Genomic DNA, 19197 nt, shown 5'->3' with positions numbered 1-19197 from the left:
AGCTGAGAATTTTAGTCACTTGACTTCCACCCCATGCTTCCTAGCCTGTTCTAAGAAAAGTAGAGTCCCCAAAACAAGGCTCTGTCAGGATATTGTCCCGGTCGAGAAGCTTAATCTGGGAGAAAATCCCTTTCTGTAGAATACTGAGAGGGCAACAGGATTTCAGCTGGAGTCTCTATTCCAAGGATTAATAACCTTATACATTGTAAACCCTTTTGACAAGTTCTCTTTTCTGCTCTAAGTCTAGCTGATGGACCTTGCGCTGTTTTTTAGCTTAGAAGACAGTAAAATTTGGGGTATTCAGTGTGTCATGAGAATTAAAGGGAGAAAAAGAGGAGAAAGTAAATGACAGTATTCTTGAATTACGAGCTGTCAATTCTCCTGATGTTTGGAAAGGCAACGTTCGGGTGACTTTTCTCCTTGAAGTTTTTGCCTTGCATCAGTCACAGAAAGGAAGGTTTGGACAGACAAGCACCAGGGATGGAGTTAATCCGATGTATTGAACTGTCAGCCATTAGGTGAGCTAACAATCACTGGGCAATTGTAGGTAAATTAGCTCGATCAAGAGGGCACTTGTAAAATTTATTAATTTTATTTCCCTTTTGTGGAAGCTGATGCAGTTCAGACGGGGAACCGTAACTCCCTCACCTGCAGTAATGGAGCAGCTCCATCTCCAGAGCGAGGGATGCAGGGTATCAGTGAAAAATGCAGTGGGACTAACTGTGTTTAACATAGGGTTAGGAAATTCAATCAAGAAAAGCAGCGAGGCTGCAAACACATTAACTGGCATTCTCTCAAGATTTTAACCCTACATTGTCTTGACAAAATGGAATTGACCTCACGGAATTTCCACCCTTGCCTTTAGACCGGCTCAGAAATCGGCCTAAAGCTGCTCTGAGAGCGGGGGATTGGGCGGGAGGGTGCGACTTCAACTTCCCCTCAGCGCGCCTGCAGCACGGGCTTCCTAAATTGGTTTCGGAGGAGCGGGGAAGAAAAGTACTAAATCCTACTTTATTTAAGACAGGGATTAAGAATCCCCCAAGGGAGGGCGCGGCGGCCCTCGTGTGGGAGGGGGGCGCGGCAGGTGCCGTGAGGGGCGGGCCCGCGGCTCGCTGAGGGCGGGAGCAGCCTGAGGGCGGCAGCAGGCTGAGGGCCCGGGCCCGGGGCCGCCCCCGGCCCGGCCGAGCCTCGGAGGAGGGCGGGCGATGCGGGAGGAGGCGCGGCGGAGCCCCCGCCCGCCCCTGGCCGGCGAGCGCGGCTCCTCCTCCGGGAGGGCGCGGCGAGGCTGGCGGGCGGTGCTGCAGCCCCGGCGGCAGCCCCGCCGCACCTCCGCGCCCGGGGCGACTCCGCGCCCGCCGGGTGCCGGCGCCTGTCCCGGAGGAGCCTGTGCTGAGGGCACGGCCGGCAGCGGGCTCTGAGGCAGCGCGGGGGGACATGTCGGCGGAGCGCGGCTGGAGGTGAGCAGCGGGGCGGGCGGTGCCCGCGGGCCCGGCGCGGCCGAGCCGCACAAGTCGGCGCTCGCCGGCCCCCTGATCCCGGCAAAGTTGTGCCCGAGGCGGCCGCAGGCTCCCGCTCCGCTGCGGGCACCGCCCGGGCCGGGAGCGCGGCGGGACGGGGCGGCTGCCCGGCGCTGAGGCTCCCGCTGCGGAGGCAGCGTTTGCGGGGCTGTTCGCTGGTGTTTCTTGGGCTTTGGGTTGGTTTTTCTTGTTTCCCGGCGCACTCGGCATCTGCCCGGCGCGGTGCCCGCAGCAGCCCTTCAGTGGCCGGGCTTTTCCCTTTCGCTCTCCTCGCGGCGTTCTGCGCGACGCTGTTGCCCTCTGGTGTTTGTGAGAATTGGTTATGGCTCTGTTGGGGAGCAAAATTTGTCAGCCTAGTGCGGTAATTCTTCATAACTTCAGGTGGTTATAGCTGCTTGGATTCCCCAGATGCCATCAGAAATGGATGTGTGTTGCTGCTCGTTTCAGCTGTCATGTGCAAGCCTCGGGAAATGGCAGAAAACTTTTCTATTATTCAATTCACTACGTGGTGTGCTGTGCTGGATAATTGCTTCAGGGTTTGGTGTGGTGGGGGTTTCTCTTCCTAAGAAAATGGTAAGTGAAAGAAACGGGGTTTCTCTCGCTCTCAGCATCCCAGGCAGTTCTCTCTGAAGGAATGGTGCTGAACTCTGCCTTATTAACTCTTTATTCTTGGCAGCTGTAGGAGAAAAGGGAAGTAATGGTATGGGCATGGAGCAGACAGTGTGCTGGACATTTATCTCAGAGACCTTGAGCAAATCATTTACTGTTTAGATAGTGAAGTTTCTGCAATTGCTGAAGAATTACAGGGTTTATCTCAGAAAAATTGTGTGATGTCAGGAGCTTAAAGCTCTTCCTGTAGAAAGTATTGTGTGAAGGTGAAGAGTGATGTGAAGACTAAACCAAACTTCTGTGTTCTGTTGAAGTCTTCAGAGCCTTCTTTTAAACTATTTTTAAACATTGTACGTTTAATGGTTATAAATATTTTTTCTTGACAAACTGTCATGTATGGATCTCTATCCTGGATCTCTATCACTAGAGACTTTTCAAAGGTGTCTCTAGTGCTGCATTAGGCAATGCAGCATGGAGCTAAGGATGTCACAGGTACAGTAGAAACTGAGAACTGCTTACCTCAAGGACTTGAAAAAGAATGAAAAGAATTTCTATCCACCAGAATTTCTGTGCTGCCTAAACCATTGCCTTTTTTTTTTTTATTTCCCTCACAGCTATGAGAGAATATAAGCCCTTCAATATTCACACATTGCAGAGTTTGTTAGGTGATATTAAAGGGTCTCAAAGACTTCCCTTGTCATGTCTCATATCACGATTTTTACAAGCTGAAAATATCTTTTTAATATGCAGTTGTAAGGTCTCATTCTCAGCCTGGATTTACTCCTTTGAGCTGTTGAATACTTCAGTCAGTAAAATAATGCTGTAAGTAGGCATGCTCAGGGTTTGGACGCTTGTTTGGTGTTTTTGTAACTGATTTAACAATCTGAGCCCTGCTGTTCACCCCAGGTTTGGTTGTGTTCAGTTGCACTTTGCTGCTTCCTACCATATCATCTCTATATCCAAAGATTTCCATTCTAGTAACGCTAAAATGACTTCAGAATGCTTCCTTTGAGGAACTTGTATTTCTTAGTGACTGGCCAGAGCAGACCTTTATGTTCAAAGCAGTTAAGCAGCATTCTAATCATGTGAGATTTAAATGTCTGTAGTAATACACTAAACAATATGCCTCCTTTTTTTCTGCTCTTCATTTAAAACTCATCCTTCGTGTAATAAATCACCAGCATGTCACCAGCACTGTGGCACTGTCCAGGCAGGTAAAGAACAGGATGGGAATGATGGGGATTATTAGAAGAGAATTATTTAAAATATGTCCCCAGAAAAATGTGATCTACCTGAATAATATTGATGGATACTCAACCCAGAACTGGCTCTGTTTTAGTAGTTCTTGATGAAAGCTTTTTGTTACACTTTAACAGGATGTTTTTACTTATAAATTTGACCCAGCTGTATTGTTTCTACTCAAGGGTCACAGTAAGCAGTTGCCCTTGCATGGGCCTGAGATAAGACTAAACCAGAGTTTTCCTACTGGGCTTTGACAAATTTGATTTGAGAATAATTCCTCACTTATTTATGGATATTTCAGTTGAGCCCATTGCTTTGGTCTTGGTATTACCACAGTGCAGAAAAGTTTCTTGTCATTTTAAAAATTGTGTTGATAGTCATGACTCAACTTTAATAGATTTTTTTTTTTTAAATTCTATGCAGTTTTATGTGCCTGTGCAGGTACCTAGTTTCTTACTTGAGCATCTTTTTTTACTGGATTGAGAACTGCTGTGAAGAATTTAGTAGGCTGCGTTCCCTGGAAGAGTTTCCATTAAATTATCAGGGTGACGTGATTTACAGAATTCAAGAATTTGGTCATTTATTCTTACCAATGAAACAACAAACTAAAGAAAGCTGCAAGTGGTAGGAACTCGAGGTGTGCTTCATGTCTTTGGGGTTCCTCACAGTATTTGTTCTGTCATCAGTGGCACTTTGTTAGTGAATTTAAAAACCTGAAACAGAACAAGCAGAGCCATGATAAACCCCCCAAGCCAATCCAAACTGAAGATCTCTATTCAGATGCAGCTATTTTGTGCTGGTTGCCTGCAGATGCCTGTAATTGTGACTGCCCAGCAGTGCTGTTCAGAGTGCTAAATCTTCTGCTTAAGAAGGTGATATTTCTTTATACTGCCAGCAAGATTTTCATGTGAACTAGTTCTGGGCTTCTGCAGTAGATGACAGGAGCACTGAGCCTTGCTGTCTGTGTTCATAACAAAATGCAACACTTGCTTCCGTGACTCAGCTTTCTCTTAGCAAGATCTTCTCCATAGTGAGACTGTAAGTTAAAAACCAAATTCTGAATATTCAAAGATGCTAATTTTCACCTTAAAATGAGCATTTTGGTACCTGCTACTTTGAGCAGCAGAGGTAAAGGGTTCTGGTCTGAATTTTAACATGGTGGCATGAAAATGCAAACTAGGACATCAAATGCAGGTTGTAGGAGATCAAATGCAGGTTCTTCTAAAGCAATGAAGTTCTAGATAGAAGAAAAATGCAAATTTTATTGCTTCAAACCATGGAAAAATACCATACGAATTATTCTATAGGTAAAATTTATTGTGACATCAGCTTTGTGGAACTTGGATTCATATAATATCTGACACCTGTTCTCAAGTGCTTTGAGGTACAGGTGGGACCACATTCCTCTGTCACTGAATTCCATGACTGTAGAAATCAAAAAGAGCTGAGACTGCTTATGCTATCTATGGGGTTTTTTTCATGTTTTTTTTCACTAGAACAATACTAACAAGCTTGAACTCTTGTGAAGACTTTCTAGACTCTTTCTGGTTTTTTCCTTTAAGCCTTTTTCTTATTCTTGGATATTTTTTATTGATGTCAAAGCTATCATGACTTCTCCTTCCTTTAGTAAAGTATTGTGTTCTTTTGTAATGAAAGTGAGACTCTTCAGGTACTGTCCTCTTCTGAAATGCTGCTTCTCACACACTCACTGTAGGTACATTGAGAATTAGACCTTTTGTCTGGTTTTACTGTAGGAAATGATAGTGAGCAAGGACCATCTTCCCTGAAGCCACGTCTAGAGATGTGATAAAGGTCGCTGTCCCAATCTCCATAGGTCCCACGGTGTGTCATGTGAGGAGCATCCCAAGGATGGCGCTGTCAGGGGTGCACTGTGAGTTATTTTAGCTGTAATACAGCACTAGAGTATCCAGCAAGTTCTGTTGCTCAGGGGAAAATGCTGTTGTCCCTGGAGGAAAGCAACTGTATCTTGTCAAGGCTTAGAGAACTCTTTGAATTGTTTGTTTTCTTCTTCCTGCGTTCTTTTGAACTCCTGCCATACAAACCAGCAAGTGAAAATTACGTGAGCCTCAAGCTGATACAAGAGAGCGTGCATTTAAAACTTGTGCCTTGCTCTGTTCCGTCCTGCTTCCTGACTGTCTTCAGCAGGGACTGTGCCAAGTCTGGCTGTGTCCTGCTGCCTCAGAGAGTTCCTCATTCCTCACAGAGGAACCTCACATCTGTCTTGGCAGTTCCAGCCACTCCTCCTTGCAGCTGCCCGCTGTAGCCCCACGGGGGTGCCTGCAATTAGGAGCTGAGGATACAATGACTGGGCTTTTCTTGAAGCAGACACGGGTTTCTGGGCTGGCTCCAGATTTTCCTCTCTATGGAATGGCATTAGGAACCGTGTCCTTGCTGCAAGTGTTTCTTGGGTTGCAACCCTTGTGTAATACCCAGTTCAAGCAGCTCTGTCTCATCGGCCCTTCCTTGCTCTGAGCTTAGGTCAGTGTCAGTTCTCACTTTTTCTGTATCTGGACCAGCCAGGTCTGTGGTTGTCAAAGACAAGTAGGTGTATGTAGAGCTTTCCTGCAGAATGCAGTCAGTGATAATTTTAGGCACTAAAATGATGTGTTTCTTGGCATTCAGGCAGCTGAGCTGGAAACCCAAGATGAAGAGAACCCTTGGTGTGTGTAATGAAAAATCATCTGTCTGGAAGCCTCTGTCTGGTGTTAACTCATTCAGGGTGGAACTTCTCTTTGTCACCTGACTTGTTCCCATATTAAATGTCTCTGTTATGCCATCCAGACTGAAATTCTTGAAGCTGGTGTGGCAAGGATCAGACATTTCAATGCTTAAGAATGTTAATTTCTTCTAAAGGTACTTCCATGTTGTTGTTTGGTCTTTCTGCATTCCTCAGGTTTTTTTTCAGACAGAAACCAAGAAGCTGGGGTTGTGTTATTTTAGTCCAGCACTGATTAGTGAGCGTGGGTGAAGGGCAGGTTTCCTGCCCAAAAGCTTTGAGCAAGACTTTGTGCAGCTGCAGGTCAGGTTCAAGGCTGGGTTCAAGTCTTCCCAGAAGAGAAGGGATTGATAAAGAGGTATCTGAGTAGACAGTGAGGAGAGTAAAATCTATGCAGACAGCAGGAATCTTGCTCTGACTCTTAACTATGAATGAGACGGCTCACGTACGCTCGCTCTTGATGCTGAATTTTGCGGTTTTGATGAATAGAATGCCTTGGAGTTTCTTTTCCTCTCCCTCATCTGATCTTTCTCGTTTAGTTTTACTTGATGCTCATCTTGGCACCAGGAAGATCTGTCTTCAGGGTTTAATTAAATTTGTGGACATGACATAGGTACTGTTAAGTACATCATATTTTAGCTTTTTTGAAAATCTGGAGCGAAAGACCAATTTGCTTACAATGTAGGAATAAGAAAAGAAACCAACCAGGACTGGAAGGATTAAGCTCTCAGTTGGGAAATGACCATGTTAATGCCACACCTTATCCTCATCCCATTTCCAAATGGACCTGGGTGCAAACTACGCTGAAGTTAGAGTGGCCATGTTCTAGATCTTCACACACCTAATATTTTCCAAGATCTGCTTTGAAGCTTTGTTTATGTCTTATGATCATTATTTTATGCTTGTCACACCATCCAGTTGTTTTACTAGGGAGTTTTGACAGCAGTTGTACTGCTGGCTTGAAAAATTATTCTTTCCTTAAATACAAGATAAAGCATAAGTATATCCTTAGGTGATCTGCCTGTTAGGTTTAACTTTTGAGTTATGACTTTCTCTTCTCAAATTTAAGAGCTTGATTATTGTATTTCTTTTAATGCAAAGAATTGGCAAGTGCTTCTAACAGTCTGCAAGACTCCACAGTCCAGAGAAATGCTTTGTTTTCCTCTGATGTTGCAGGAAGGAGGTTTTGCTTTGAAAACATTCCTACAGTAGATGTAATATAGAGTGCATCAGAGTATGTTTGTACAACAGTTGTGTACGTTCTTAGTTCTTGGGAAAACTAATAAAAGATAAAATTTGTTTAATCATGTTCCCCCAGCTTTTTAGGAGTAGAAGGAAGAAGTTGATAAATTTTCTTCAGTATTTTGGTTGTTAGCAGCTGTCTACTTGGGAATTAACTTTTATCTTTAGGTGAAAATAATTTCTAAAGCACAGTAAATACTTTGCTTTTATGCCTTGCTTTTCAGTACCTCTTCCTACTTTATTTGATCCTCTGAGCTGAGGAACCTGTGAGATTCAGATACCTTCAAATGCATGTGGCAAGTAGTGGGAGCAGGGAAAAAAATACATTATTGCAAGGTTTGGAGCTGTTGGTCTCCAACTCTCTGGCTGGCAGTGGTTTCTTTACTCCCCACTAGTTTAAGCAGGTGATACTTCACAAGGTGATGTCTCAATTAAATCTCTGATTTTCTTTTCTTCTAGACCATACCTTGGGTAAAGCTCTGTGGAAGACAGATGTGTGTGCTGCAATGGTGACATAAATATTTCAGAGGACTGGAACAAGTTGTTGCGAATCTGTGTTTGTTTTTCATGCTGCTGTTGAGAGCTATCTAAGGCAAGTAAACACCATGAGTTTTATCCTGAAACTTCACAGACATTTTCAAAGAACAGTAATTTTGCTGGCCACTTTTTGTATGGTGAGCATAGTTATTTCTGCCTACTACTTGTATAATGGCTACAAAGAGGAGAATGAGCTTCCTGAAACCTCTTCAGAAGTGGAATGTGGTGATCCTCAACCGTTGCCATACAAGCTGATGGAGATGAAGAGCACGAAGCCCATCGATCCCCTGAGGACAGACCTGGTAGTGCTGGTGTTTGTGGAAAGCCAGTACTCAAGCTTAGGCCAAGATATAATAACCATTCTGGAATCCAGCAGGTTTCAGTTTCACCTTGAGATTGCATCTGGGAAAGGTGACCTCCCAGTGCTTCTAGACAAAAGCAGAGGCAAATACGCTCTCATAGTGTATGAAAATATTCTGAAGTACGTGAATATGGACTCTTGGAACAGAGGCCTTCTAGATAAGTACTGCCTGGAGTACGGTGTAGGTGTGATTGGATTTCACAAAGGCACTGAGAACAGCTTGCAGAGCTTTGAGTTGAAGGGTTTTCCTGTCCATGTCCACAGCAATCTGGGTGTTCAGGACTGTTGCATTAACCCTCATTCCCCACTGCTCCATGTGACTAAACCTTCTAAGCTTGAGAAAGGGCCCTTGCTTGGAAATGACTGGGCTGTTTTCCAGGTTAATCACACAACTTATCAACCAGTGATATTTGCAAAAGTAAAGACACCAGAAAACCTTTCTCCACCTGCTGCTCTAGGTGCTCTCTATGCCACAGTAATACATGACTTGGGGCTCCACGATGGGATTCAACGAGTCCTTTTCAGCAATAACTTGAATTTTTGGCTGCACAAGCTGATTTTCATAGATGCCATCTCTTTCCTGTCTGGAAAGAAACTCACCCTATCCTTGGATAGGTACATTCTGGTTGACATAGATGATATCTTCGTTGGCAAGGATGGAACAAGGATGAACACCAACGATGTACAGGTAAAGTATGTGCACAAACTGATGGTCAATGCAGCAAAGCGGTATTTTCATCTGAAAGTGAATAGTTGTTCATGGTTGGAACTGGAGGGCTCCACTCAGGAGCTGTTCATATTTATTGCACTTGTTGTGAGTCTTACAAGCAGGAGGTGAATGTGGTGAGCAGCAGTAAATGGCAGCATCAAATGTGAAGAGTGGACTGGGTTATTGGCTGTTTGAGATAGGTTTGGATGTCAGGAGTTGTTTGCAGCATTTCACCTCTCTTATCTCTGTTTTATGGCACTTGCTTGCAGGGAGGGTTTGTGCTAATATTGCTCTTAAAAGCTGTCAGTAAATGACTGGACAATTTCCATTTGAATGTTTAGAGCTGTACATTCCTGAAGGTCCTTTTCCACTCTGTTGTGCTGTTCAAGTGAGGTGACAGTGGTTGGTCAGTAGCACTAACATCTTCCCATTATTTCTTCCTGTGTTTCTTGTGTGCTTTTTGTGAGGAGTGTTGTCCCAAAGCAGGAAATAGGAGATCACCTTTCTCAACTTGGCCTAGAAGCTGCAAATCTCTAACATCCTGATTGTTGCCCTGTTTGCACTAAAGATAAGGGAGAATGTTTTCTTAGAAGTTTGTTAATGGGATGAGGAACTGCAAGAAGGAAAGACAAGGACAGCACTGCATGCAGTGGGTCATTTTTGTTTCATTTTTAACCAAGTTTTTGGGTTTCTTCAGTGTTAATACACTTGTCAAGCCACAGCAGCTCTGCATTCTTTGCTCTCTTAAATGAAAGGTTTGACCCTGCGGTTAAACTTTTAATTTGCTTTAAAATTGCATTTGCTCTTTTCCAAAACATTCTCTGTCCATGCACTTAAAAATGAGATTTACCTCCTTGTTAAGCAGGTGTTTTCCTTAGGCAAACAAATCCCATGGGAGAGAGCAGAAATAAAGGTGAAGCTTCCTAAATGGTTTTTCCATGGAGAAGAGGATGGCAGTGTTTGAGTTAGGTGAGTGAGCATCCTTGAAGAGTCTCCTGAATGCAAACTCAGATGGCAGGAAAAAAGTCAAGTCTGGCCAGCATCACTGGCAGAACTTGTGTTGTTCTGCAGGAGCAGAACTTTCTGGTAACAAAGTGGCTGAAATAAAGCCTGAATAAATCCATCACTGAGTTGTGCAGTAGCAGTCGGAGACAGCACGTTTTGTATTGTTTGTCTTTGCAAGTGACACCTTAGGATTGTCATTTTAAAAGAAGTTGGGATGTTGAATTGCCAGAGTTATATACCAGAAGCAGGAGACTATTGAGACAAATTTGGTTACAGCAGATAGAGAAGGATAAACCATATTGTTTGGGGAAAATAATTTGCAGTATGTCAGAAAGTAATCTTCCCAAAATAAAACTGTCCCATTAAATAGAAGTAATATCAAAGTGGAAATAACTTTTAAGTAGGATAATTTCATTTATACAGAACTGTGTTCTGAAACAATGGAATCTGAAAAAAGTGTTCCCTTCTGATTCTTCATCTACTTAGAGTTAAAATGTTGTATTAAACATGTTGTTAGGGCTGTCAGATGCAATGCATCTTCATTACTATTAATATCAAAGGAGTTCTCCTCGGTGGCACAATGACATGTGGAAGGAATGAAACAAAATCAGTTTGCAGTAGTTGGAAACACGTTATTGTAAAGTGTATTTGCAGATAAATGACATCTCATTAAACAAGAGTTTTAGTGAGTTCTGCTGCAGTGACTGTGACAGAGAATTGGGCGCTGCAAGTGTGAAAAGAGGTTCTAAATGTAGACTTTGTATCATTTCAGTACTCAAGATTAGCTCATTTCCACTAAGCACACATTTTTAACTACTGGCAGTGTAGAATTGAGGGGGATGCTCTTTTGTGATTTAATTTTGTTTGACATATCTCCTTGTTCATATTTTCTGGATATACTCGCAGCTGCTAGGGCTGTGAGCTGGAAGAGAGTAAGGTGAATGTTTCTACCAGTATTCTATTCACACAGATCAATCTGAAACTTAAGGAATCTGCCAAGAGCCAGAAGACCTCTAGGATTGGTTCTGACTGCTCTGTGGATAGGACAGAGTTCAGAAATGGGAGGATTAATGCAGAACCAATAGCAAAAATTAGGTGGTCATCTGCTCCAAACCCCCTGCTCAAGCTGGGCCATGGCCAGGTGCCTTTTGACTTTCTCTCCAAGGGGAGAGATCCTGACTGCATGTAAGATCGTGGTTTCAAAGCTATTTCTTCTTTAGACATCTAAATTAGGTTTGCGAAGTGGCCAGAATAGTTAATATCTGGGGTCTTAACCCATCAAGGTATAACTTCCCTCTCCTTTAAAGTGTGTGTAAATTGGAGTTAAGCACTTAGAAAAATTGCTGTTAAAAGGTTTAGTGGTAAGTTTTTATCACTGTTATATATTGACCTCAGGAGAGGTCAGATTAAAAGCAGGCCCTCTAAAATGAGTATCTTCTATACCTCTAAAGAGGAGACAAAGTGGTGCTGCTTCAGCTGGAGTACATGTAGTGTCAGGAACACAAGCATAAAGAGCCCTTCTGAAAATCTTTTGCAAACACAGTTTATCAACCTAAATCCTGTTGTAAATGCTTTGTTTTGTTAAACAGCTGGTTAAGTTTATTCGAGTTTCACCACAGCTTCTTCAATTAAAAAAAAATAAAAAAAAATGACCCCAACAACTTGAAACAGTGGTTCAGATTTTGAGAATAAATACTTGTTAGAGATTTGCTTGTCTTTGTGTAACATCTGGGCTGACAGAACATAGTTCTTCGAGGTAAGATACTGAGTAGCTGGCACTGTGCATCAACAATAACCATCCATCCTCATATTTATGTACTTTATCTTCCTCTGGTATCATAGAAATAATGGAAGAGAGTGTTTCCATGCTCTAATTGCCTCCCACTTTGAAAATAAGCTTGGTAATAATCAACTCAACATTCATTTTTCAGTAGGTTTTTTCCTCGCCTATTGTCTGTCAGACAGGAGGGACCATTAGGCTGTGACAGTGTTGTATCTTATTTTCCTTGTTTCTTTTAGAAAGACTTAAGAGCCTGTGCACTGCAAATAATTCATTTAAATGGACATACAGAGAATAATCTATCTAGATTTCCACAGAAGAAGTTTATCCTAATAGACCGTGATTGTCCTGGCTGACAGTCTACTAATTTAATATCTTTTTTTGTTACAGTTACTCTTTGTGAAATTTTTATTACTGTAAGGCGTTGGGATTTTTCAAGGGAGAAGCAGATGATAAAAGAGGGGAAGTTAAATGTGATTTTTTTTCCTGATGGCAGTTTGATTCAAGCTGGTGGTCTAGGCTGTCTACCTTTCCCTTCATTTCCCCAACATACACACTTTCTGGAGATCCCTGAGAGTTAATCACATTTTTCAAAGGAAAAGTTAGAACCCTGCCAAATTATTTTTTCCTAATAATTAGCTGTGTGAGCTCCTCTTGACTGTCTGGTTCTTTGTGGGCTTTTCAAAAGAGGCTGAATTGAAGTCAGAATGGGGATCTCTTCTCTTTAGGTAAGCCTAACTGTTTTGTCTACCTGTAATTATTCTTTATGATTGCCAAGGAAAAAGCTTTGTATTAACCATATCCATTCTTGGAGGGGGATGATAGATCCTTATGTATCATCCTGGTTTGGGAGTGCATCTGTTGGTGAATATGTGCGTTGCAGTGGGCAGTGCAAGATCCAGGCTGCAGTCTTCCAGCTTTAATCACTGGAGAGCTGGAGAAAAGAGCTGTGCCAGACATTTTTCTTGTAATGGAGAGGGTTCAGCCAAAAGCAATCAGTTCTTAGCCCTTCAGTCTCCATACACAGTCACTCGTCTTGCCTGGGTGTTGAGGTTTATAAGGCAGACTCCTCTAATGGAGCTATTCCTCTGACTTCCCACAGTAGACATAAACGTAGAAAAACTGCTCATCTTCAGGCAGGCACTGGTTAAGTGAATTGCACCTTAAAAGTATGTGACTGTTGTTCATAAATTGTTTCCAGAGTGACTAAGATTAAATATAAACATTTGTATTTGGTCAGATCAGTCCTCTTCCATTTTCCGTAGTGAGTGCTGTCGCTTTTCTTACTTTCTTAGCAACATTGGTGGTCTAACCTTTTGTTTAATGTAGTTCTGTTTAATAACAGATTTCCCCACTAAGAGCTAATTGTTTATTCCTTGTATTAAATTCATTCACATTAGTCGGCACTGCTTAAATTATTGCAGTTGTTTAAAACCCATTAAGTGTCTTTTCACCCTGTGCATCACACATGGAAAGAAACCAGAACTTCCCAAGGTAAAGCAGACTTGGCTATAAATTTTAAAAATCCAATCATGTGGCTGTTCAGTTTTTCTTGCATAAGAATGACCTAAATATTTGCCTCAGAAGAGAGTCTTCCATATATATTGTGTGAAAGCAGAAGGGCCAAAAGGTGCAGAAAGCCTAAACTGTCAAGACAAAGGATGGTCCCTGTCACAAGAGCAAGCCTAATTCTCTAAGTTAATTGCTTTTTTATCCATAGGATCACATAGAAGGTTATCAAAAAAGAAATGACAGATGTCATCAAATGTGTCAGCTCCAAAACCACTGAGCCGTAACTCTTTCCTTCGGGGAGGTTCAAAAAATCTTTTTAATCACATCTTTAAATTACATAAGAAATTAATGATTACCAACTTTTGTTCTGCTAAATCATTTTGCATTCCCAGTCTGTTAGCTGTAATACCTGTATACCACAGTGGAATGTGTCTGCTGTGTGTGTACATTCTTTTTTAGTTTGACCTGAAGCTCCTAAGGTATTTCATACTGATTTGTTGGAAATAGCAGGTAAAGAGTGCATTCAGTTCTTCAGAAGTGTCGAGGAGAAGGAAAATTACTGACTGGGGCGTCTCTGTAGTTGTCTGAATTTTAATCTAGTAAGATGGATACAACTGCTGCTCAATAGAGCCCAGCTCTTTTTGTTAAAATTGAACTGGTGCTGGAAATGGAAAGCAGGATAAAAATCCTCTCCCAGAGCAAGGCGTCTGCAGAGGGGCCACGGGGACACAGAGGAGCTGGCTCTGCTTTGGGTGTGACACTTGTGGGGCTGCATTGCAGAGCAGTGCTGGGAATTCCTCGTGTTCTTCCTCCTGTTCTGCAACTGTGTGAGCTGGACACAACCAAATCCATGGAATAAGCTTGGTGCTGAGTTTAATTTAGCAGTTTATTCATGGTGGAGGATGACAAAAACCGTGCATGTGGTTTTGGTATTGCAGCCTTCGTTCCTGTAAATTCAGTGGTTTGCATTAGTTCTGCTTCTGCTGAAATTCTTGTTTGTTTTGTCAGGTATTTTGTATTTTGTTTTATTTAAAAAATTCATATTTGGATTTTTTTTCCCTCCGTTTAGTTTTGCAGAACTGGAATAACTGAATCTCATGGGGTTTTTTTGTTTGGTTTGGTTTTTCATTTTAATGCTCTGACACTACACATGGAAACCTAAAAATGTTTCATGCGGACCTAGGTCTTGAGCCAGTGATATGTCAAGGATTGCACCATCTCCTACTGTTACAAATTCAGTGGCAGGTAGCTAAGAGAAGAAAAATGCATTTCAGTTGCAGTTTTTTATTGGCAAAGAGACTGCAGAAAGTGTTTCTTGGCATGGTGAATCCCATGAGGTCTTTGAGGGCTGATTTGCTTCAAGCTCTTGCACCCCAGCACCGGATCTGACTATTGGTTATACACTCCTTGGTTTTCTTCAGGGTAGAACCAAAGTAAGGAAATGACAGCTTCTGTCAATCTGCTGGTGCTTTCCCAAGTAAGAGGATGTGCACTGTGGCTTCAGTCATCTGCATCTTTCCAGAAAATTAGATTAATTTATTTTCATTTCTAAATTCCCCATATTTCTCTGTGGTGGTGAACACTTTGCTATCCTTAGGCTTAATGTGACAATGGTGTCTTCCTGTTCTCAATGGAGTTTTCCGATCCAAGAGCTCTTTTAAATAAAGCTTAAGGAATGACGCTCACCTGAGATCAAGTGATCTAGCTCTGAATACTTGGTAACGCTGTTTCTGATTTTTCCCTTGCCTTAGTTTATTATGCAGAGATATCTTTACTCTTGAACATAAGGTTTCCCATACACTGGGTGGATTTGTGAGGATTTCTTTGTGTCAGCCTGCACTGAGATAATTTTTGGTTCACAGCCACGTGGTTAGCAAGCTCTGTCTTCCTCTGTCTACTTAAAAGTATTCACTTTAGGAATGTAGGTGAGTATTTTCCTGGCTACAATAAAAACCACATGTGATTCTGCACCTTTGGAGTGTTGTCAGCATCAACTCTGCAGCGTTTGGGTCAATCCATCTGGCCATGGAAACAAAAGCTGCTCTGCTGTCAGTCCCTCTCTTTCCTTGGATTGCAAGTTCTCTTGGTCAGAGGCTCTTTTTGTTCAGCAAGCACCTCAGTAACACAAACAGTAACAATGCAATACAGCTTCCCGCAGAGCTGCACACATTCATCAGCAGCGTTCCAGTGGCTGCTGCAAGATTTATTCTGGGCTTTTTCAGTGCCAAGTTAGCCATCCACTTCCTGCTGCTAACAGAACTGAATAAAACTTTCACAGCCAACAAATAAAAACCAAAGTGCAGACAGATCTAGAAATCCAAGCCATTAACTTTAAAACATGATACCACAAGTGAGCCTTCCACCATCCTGCTCTTCAGTCACATCAAGGAGGCACAGTCTGGTGAGAAGAGAAAAATGAGAGTGGAAGTGGGGACTCCTAATTCATTCTTTTCTTCTACAGTACAGCAGCATGGGAAGTGGCCTTTCTTCTCCTGTTCAGTCTGGAAGGTCAGTGCAATGACATGAGTGATTCTTGGTGACCGTGCTTACAAAACCAAGTAAAGGAAAAGCAGTTGATTGCCAGTTTATGTGTAGCCCTTCATGGAATAACAATTCCCTGTATATTTCCAATTCCAGTTTCTTTTTCTGTGCACAGACCATAAAAATCTTACGACCAATTTTTAGAAGTAGTTACTCTTTAGGAGATTCCTTCTTTTACTCTGCAGTCCTGGAGATGAGTTAGTGTTGCTCCTTAAAATGTAGCTTCATATCTGAGATAAGTAATAAATTAAATTTAAAACCACTTTATATTGTAGAAATTATACTGCAATCCATTTGAAAATAGAAACAGTGGAGAAGGCAAATTAAAAAGTCTGTGTCTGTGCAGAGGAATGCTCCCCACATTCATTCCCGCCCAGGTCAGTAAATCCACACGACAAAGGCCCTCCAGAGGAGACAGGTTTGGTTTGGGAGCACTGCTTGTATTTTTGTGGAACTAGTAAGTAAGCTCTTCCTCAAGCTCTCACTTACTTGCCTTTTAGTGTTAGCAATCGTGGGAATAAGCCAAGTTGTCTCTCCTCCATTTTAAACTGGACTTGGACTAAGGATACTTCAGAGCTGTCTTTGATGGAATGCTAATAGTCCTCAAAAGGAGGCTGAAAATCAATTCAGCGTTTCTATAAAAATTATTATTTTATGCTGCAAGATGGTCTTCTTGTCCTTTTCCACTGCCATTGTTAAAGGTAATAGAAATGTTGAAAATGGTAATCCTGAAAATACCCTAAAACAAGATGAATGCTAAAATGTATCTCAGTTTGTAATGTAGAGTGGTTTTAAATTCAAACAGACTATGAACAATATTTTGCATCAGTGAAGGACTTCATCTTACTGACTGAGGAGGCTTCTAGATTGTGCTCAGTTCTGCACAACATGATTAGAAGTATTTGGAGAGTGCTTAGAGACACCATCATAGTCAGGAAACATCTGAGCAAAAAAAATGAAAAAATACAGGCTGAAGAATTCAGTAAGTAAGGATGACCGAAGCAGAGAGCAATAGGCTGCAGATGTCTGCAGGGTATAAAGAGTGAGGATGGATAAAAATATTTAATGTAAGGCACAGAGATATTTAAGTGTAGGCTGAATAGCCAATAAAAGCAGCAGAATAGAGGCTAATATCCAAAAGGAAGTAGAAGGATTATGTAAGTCTTTAAAAATTAGATTTGGTAAGAGTATGAAATATGCTATTGGAAGGAATATGATATTGGCAGGGGATTTGTATTGAGATACGTTCTCAGTCTCGTACAGTAAATCAAATACAGAGCTCCTTTGGATTCCTGTGTGTTGGTTTGAGGCTGCAGGTGTAGACTTTGCCAGCTGGGATGTTTATCTGGGCACACCTAGCTTTTGTAATCTTGTCTTTTTGAAATGCAAGCACTCATGAAAACAGGTAAGGTGTGTATTAACACTTGTAACAAAATCATCTCCCCCTTTTTCACTGGAGTCTTGAGATTTTCTGCAGTTACATCCTTTAGACTTGATACTGTGTGGGAGCCAATGAAACTGTCAAAGTTCTTACTAACTTGAAATAAATTTTTGTTATTTCTGTCTTGGCTACATATAATCATGAAAGTATGGCTTGAGAAAAGAGGTGTCTTTGTTATTTTGTGGAAACTTTCTCCTGGGTTTTTTTTTTTTTGTTTGTTTGTAATTTCTTTGATACCAATGCTGATGTAGCTGGGGAATTTCATTCAACAAATTTAGAGCTACTCATAAAAAGAAGGAAAAAACCATAAATTGTGACCCTTGGCTGGTGAGTAAGCTGAACACTGAATTCCCAGCTGTATCCTACCTGGAGCTTTCAGACAGTGAGAAAATGAAAATTTTTTTGTTAAAGATTGTTTTTTTTTTCTGTCAGTAAAGGTGAGACATGGAAAGGAGCTTTTGGTTTTCTTCAGCTCACCTGAAACAGGGACAGAGGTAGATAGCTATTTTAATTCAGATAGAGTATTGGAAGTCAGAGGAATCTTCTTGGCTCTATTAGGAAAAACAGAACATCTGAGAAGCATTTGTGAATGAACTGTGACACTGATGCATTGCCCAGTCCCTGGAATAATTGTTATTTCATATGGCAGTGGTGTGGTCATTTTGTTGTGCTTTGCTAAGCAGGAAGAGCAACCAATTTATTTGGTTTTTATCTATGTTACAGGGTTTGAGTCTTCATTCATTTGCACTCTCTTTGTTCTCTAGTATGTGAAACTCAGCATTAACACAGATGCTGTGCTTTAGTCTTACCTGGGGGGGAGAAATATCAGCAGAGAGGCGAACAAACCCCAAGGTGTTTCTCTTCACTCGGTGTCAGCATTTTAGACATAGCTTGTAGTCTCCAATACTTCTTCCAAGGTACCTAAATAGCAGCTTGTTATACCTTAGTCTGTGGAGTTGGGTTTTTGTGGGAAAACAGTGTAGAAATGTAAATGTGTTGAATTCTGTGTGCATTCAAAAAACAGATAAATTTCGCTCACTCTCGAGCTCTGATTATTTAGGTCATGATATAGACCAGACTTAGAAATCTTGTTTATTTAATAATGTGCTGAGCAGGAAGCACAGCCTGTAGGCCTTTTGGGGATAAGCTGGTCTTAGTTTGTCCAGGCTCAGGCTTTGAGGTCCAGAGAATTTTACTTTGCTCAAGGTAAAAGTAAGGCTGATATTCTTCCAGAAGTCCTTACTCAGACTCTCTTGTATTTGATATATGTTACACTGACACCATGTTTTTGCTTTCATTACCTGAAGAACTGGAAAATACTTTTTTTTATTTCCCAGTCTGCCTCTGTCAGTCCAGGGATTAAATTGAAAGAGGGTAGATTGATATTGGACATCAGGATGGAGAGTTTTTTATAGTAAGGGTAGTGAGGCAGTGGCACAGGCTGTCCAGAGAAGTTGTGGTGACCCACCCCTGAAAGTGTCCAAGGGCAGATTGGATGGGACTTGGAGCAACCTGGTCTAGTGGAAGGTGGCAGGAGTTGGAATGAGGTCACTGTTCCTTTTTTATCTGGATGGGACATGCGGAGCAGAGCGGGAAGGGAAGGAGGTGCTTTGGAGACCTGACATGGACAGCAGGTCCTAGGCAGCAGCTTGAGAGGAGCTGCAGGCTGTTGCACCTTGGGAATAGCAGTTTCGGAATCAAATTTGTGGTAAACTAGGATTTACAGAACGTCACCTTTTGTGCACGAGCCATGGTGTGAGGTAGGCCTGGAACTGCACATGGGAAACATCAGTGTTTGTGCAGGGGAATGTGGCCACGGCCAAACTTAGAGCAGAGCTGGTGCAGTGCCCCAGCTGCAGCTGCCTGCACATCAGCTGAGCCCCCGAGCTCTCTGCTGCTCAGAGATCAGGCCTTGCCCTCCCTCCAGAGCTCAGCCTTGCAGGGGTTTCCAGCCACAGCTGGCA

At 42.1% G+C, this 19197-nt stretch overlaps 1 protein-coding gene across 1 annotated transcript in view; it reads left to right on the top strand.

Annotated features, from left to right (window-relative positions):
* Positions 1–1321: 1321 nt before the first annotated feature.
* LOC131578480 (bifunctional heparan sulfate N-deacetylase/N-sulfotransferase 3) overlaps positions 1322–19197 on the top strand; it is a 52129-nt gene continuing 34253 nt past the window's right edge. Inside the window, exons 1-2 of the mRNA XM_058837189.1 lie at positions 1322–1457; positions 7807–8933. Coding sequence (XP_058693172.1) covers positions 7953–8933 — 981 coding nt within the window. The 5' untranslated portion in view covers positions 1322–1457; positions 7807–7952. The remainder of the gene's footprint in view (positions 1458–7806; positions 8934–19197) is intronic.

This window comes from Poecile atricapillus, chromosome 4 (genome assembly GCF_030490865.1).
Source record: "Poecile atricapillus isolate bPoeAtr1 chromosome 4, bPoeAtr1.hap1, whole genome shotgun sequence".
NCBI classification, from domain to species: Eukaryota; Metazoa; Chordata; class Aves; order Passeriformes; family Paridae; genus Poecile; species Poecile atricapillus.
This window is presented reverse-complemented; position numbering and strand designations above follow the sequence as displayed.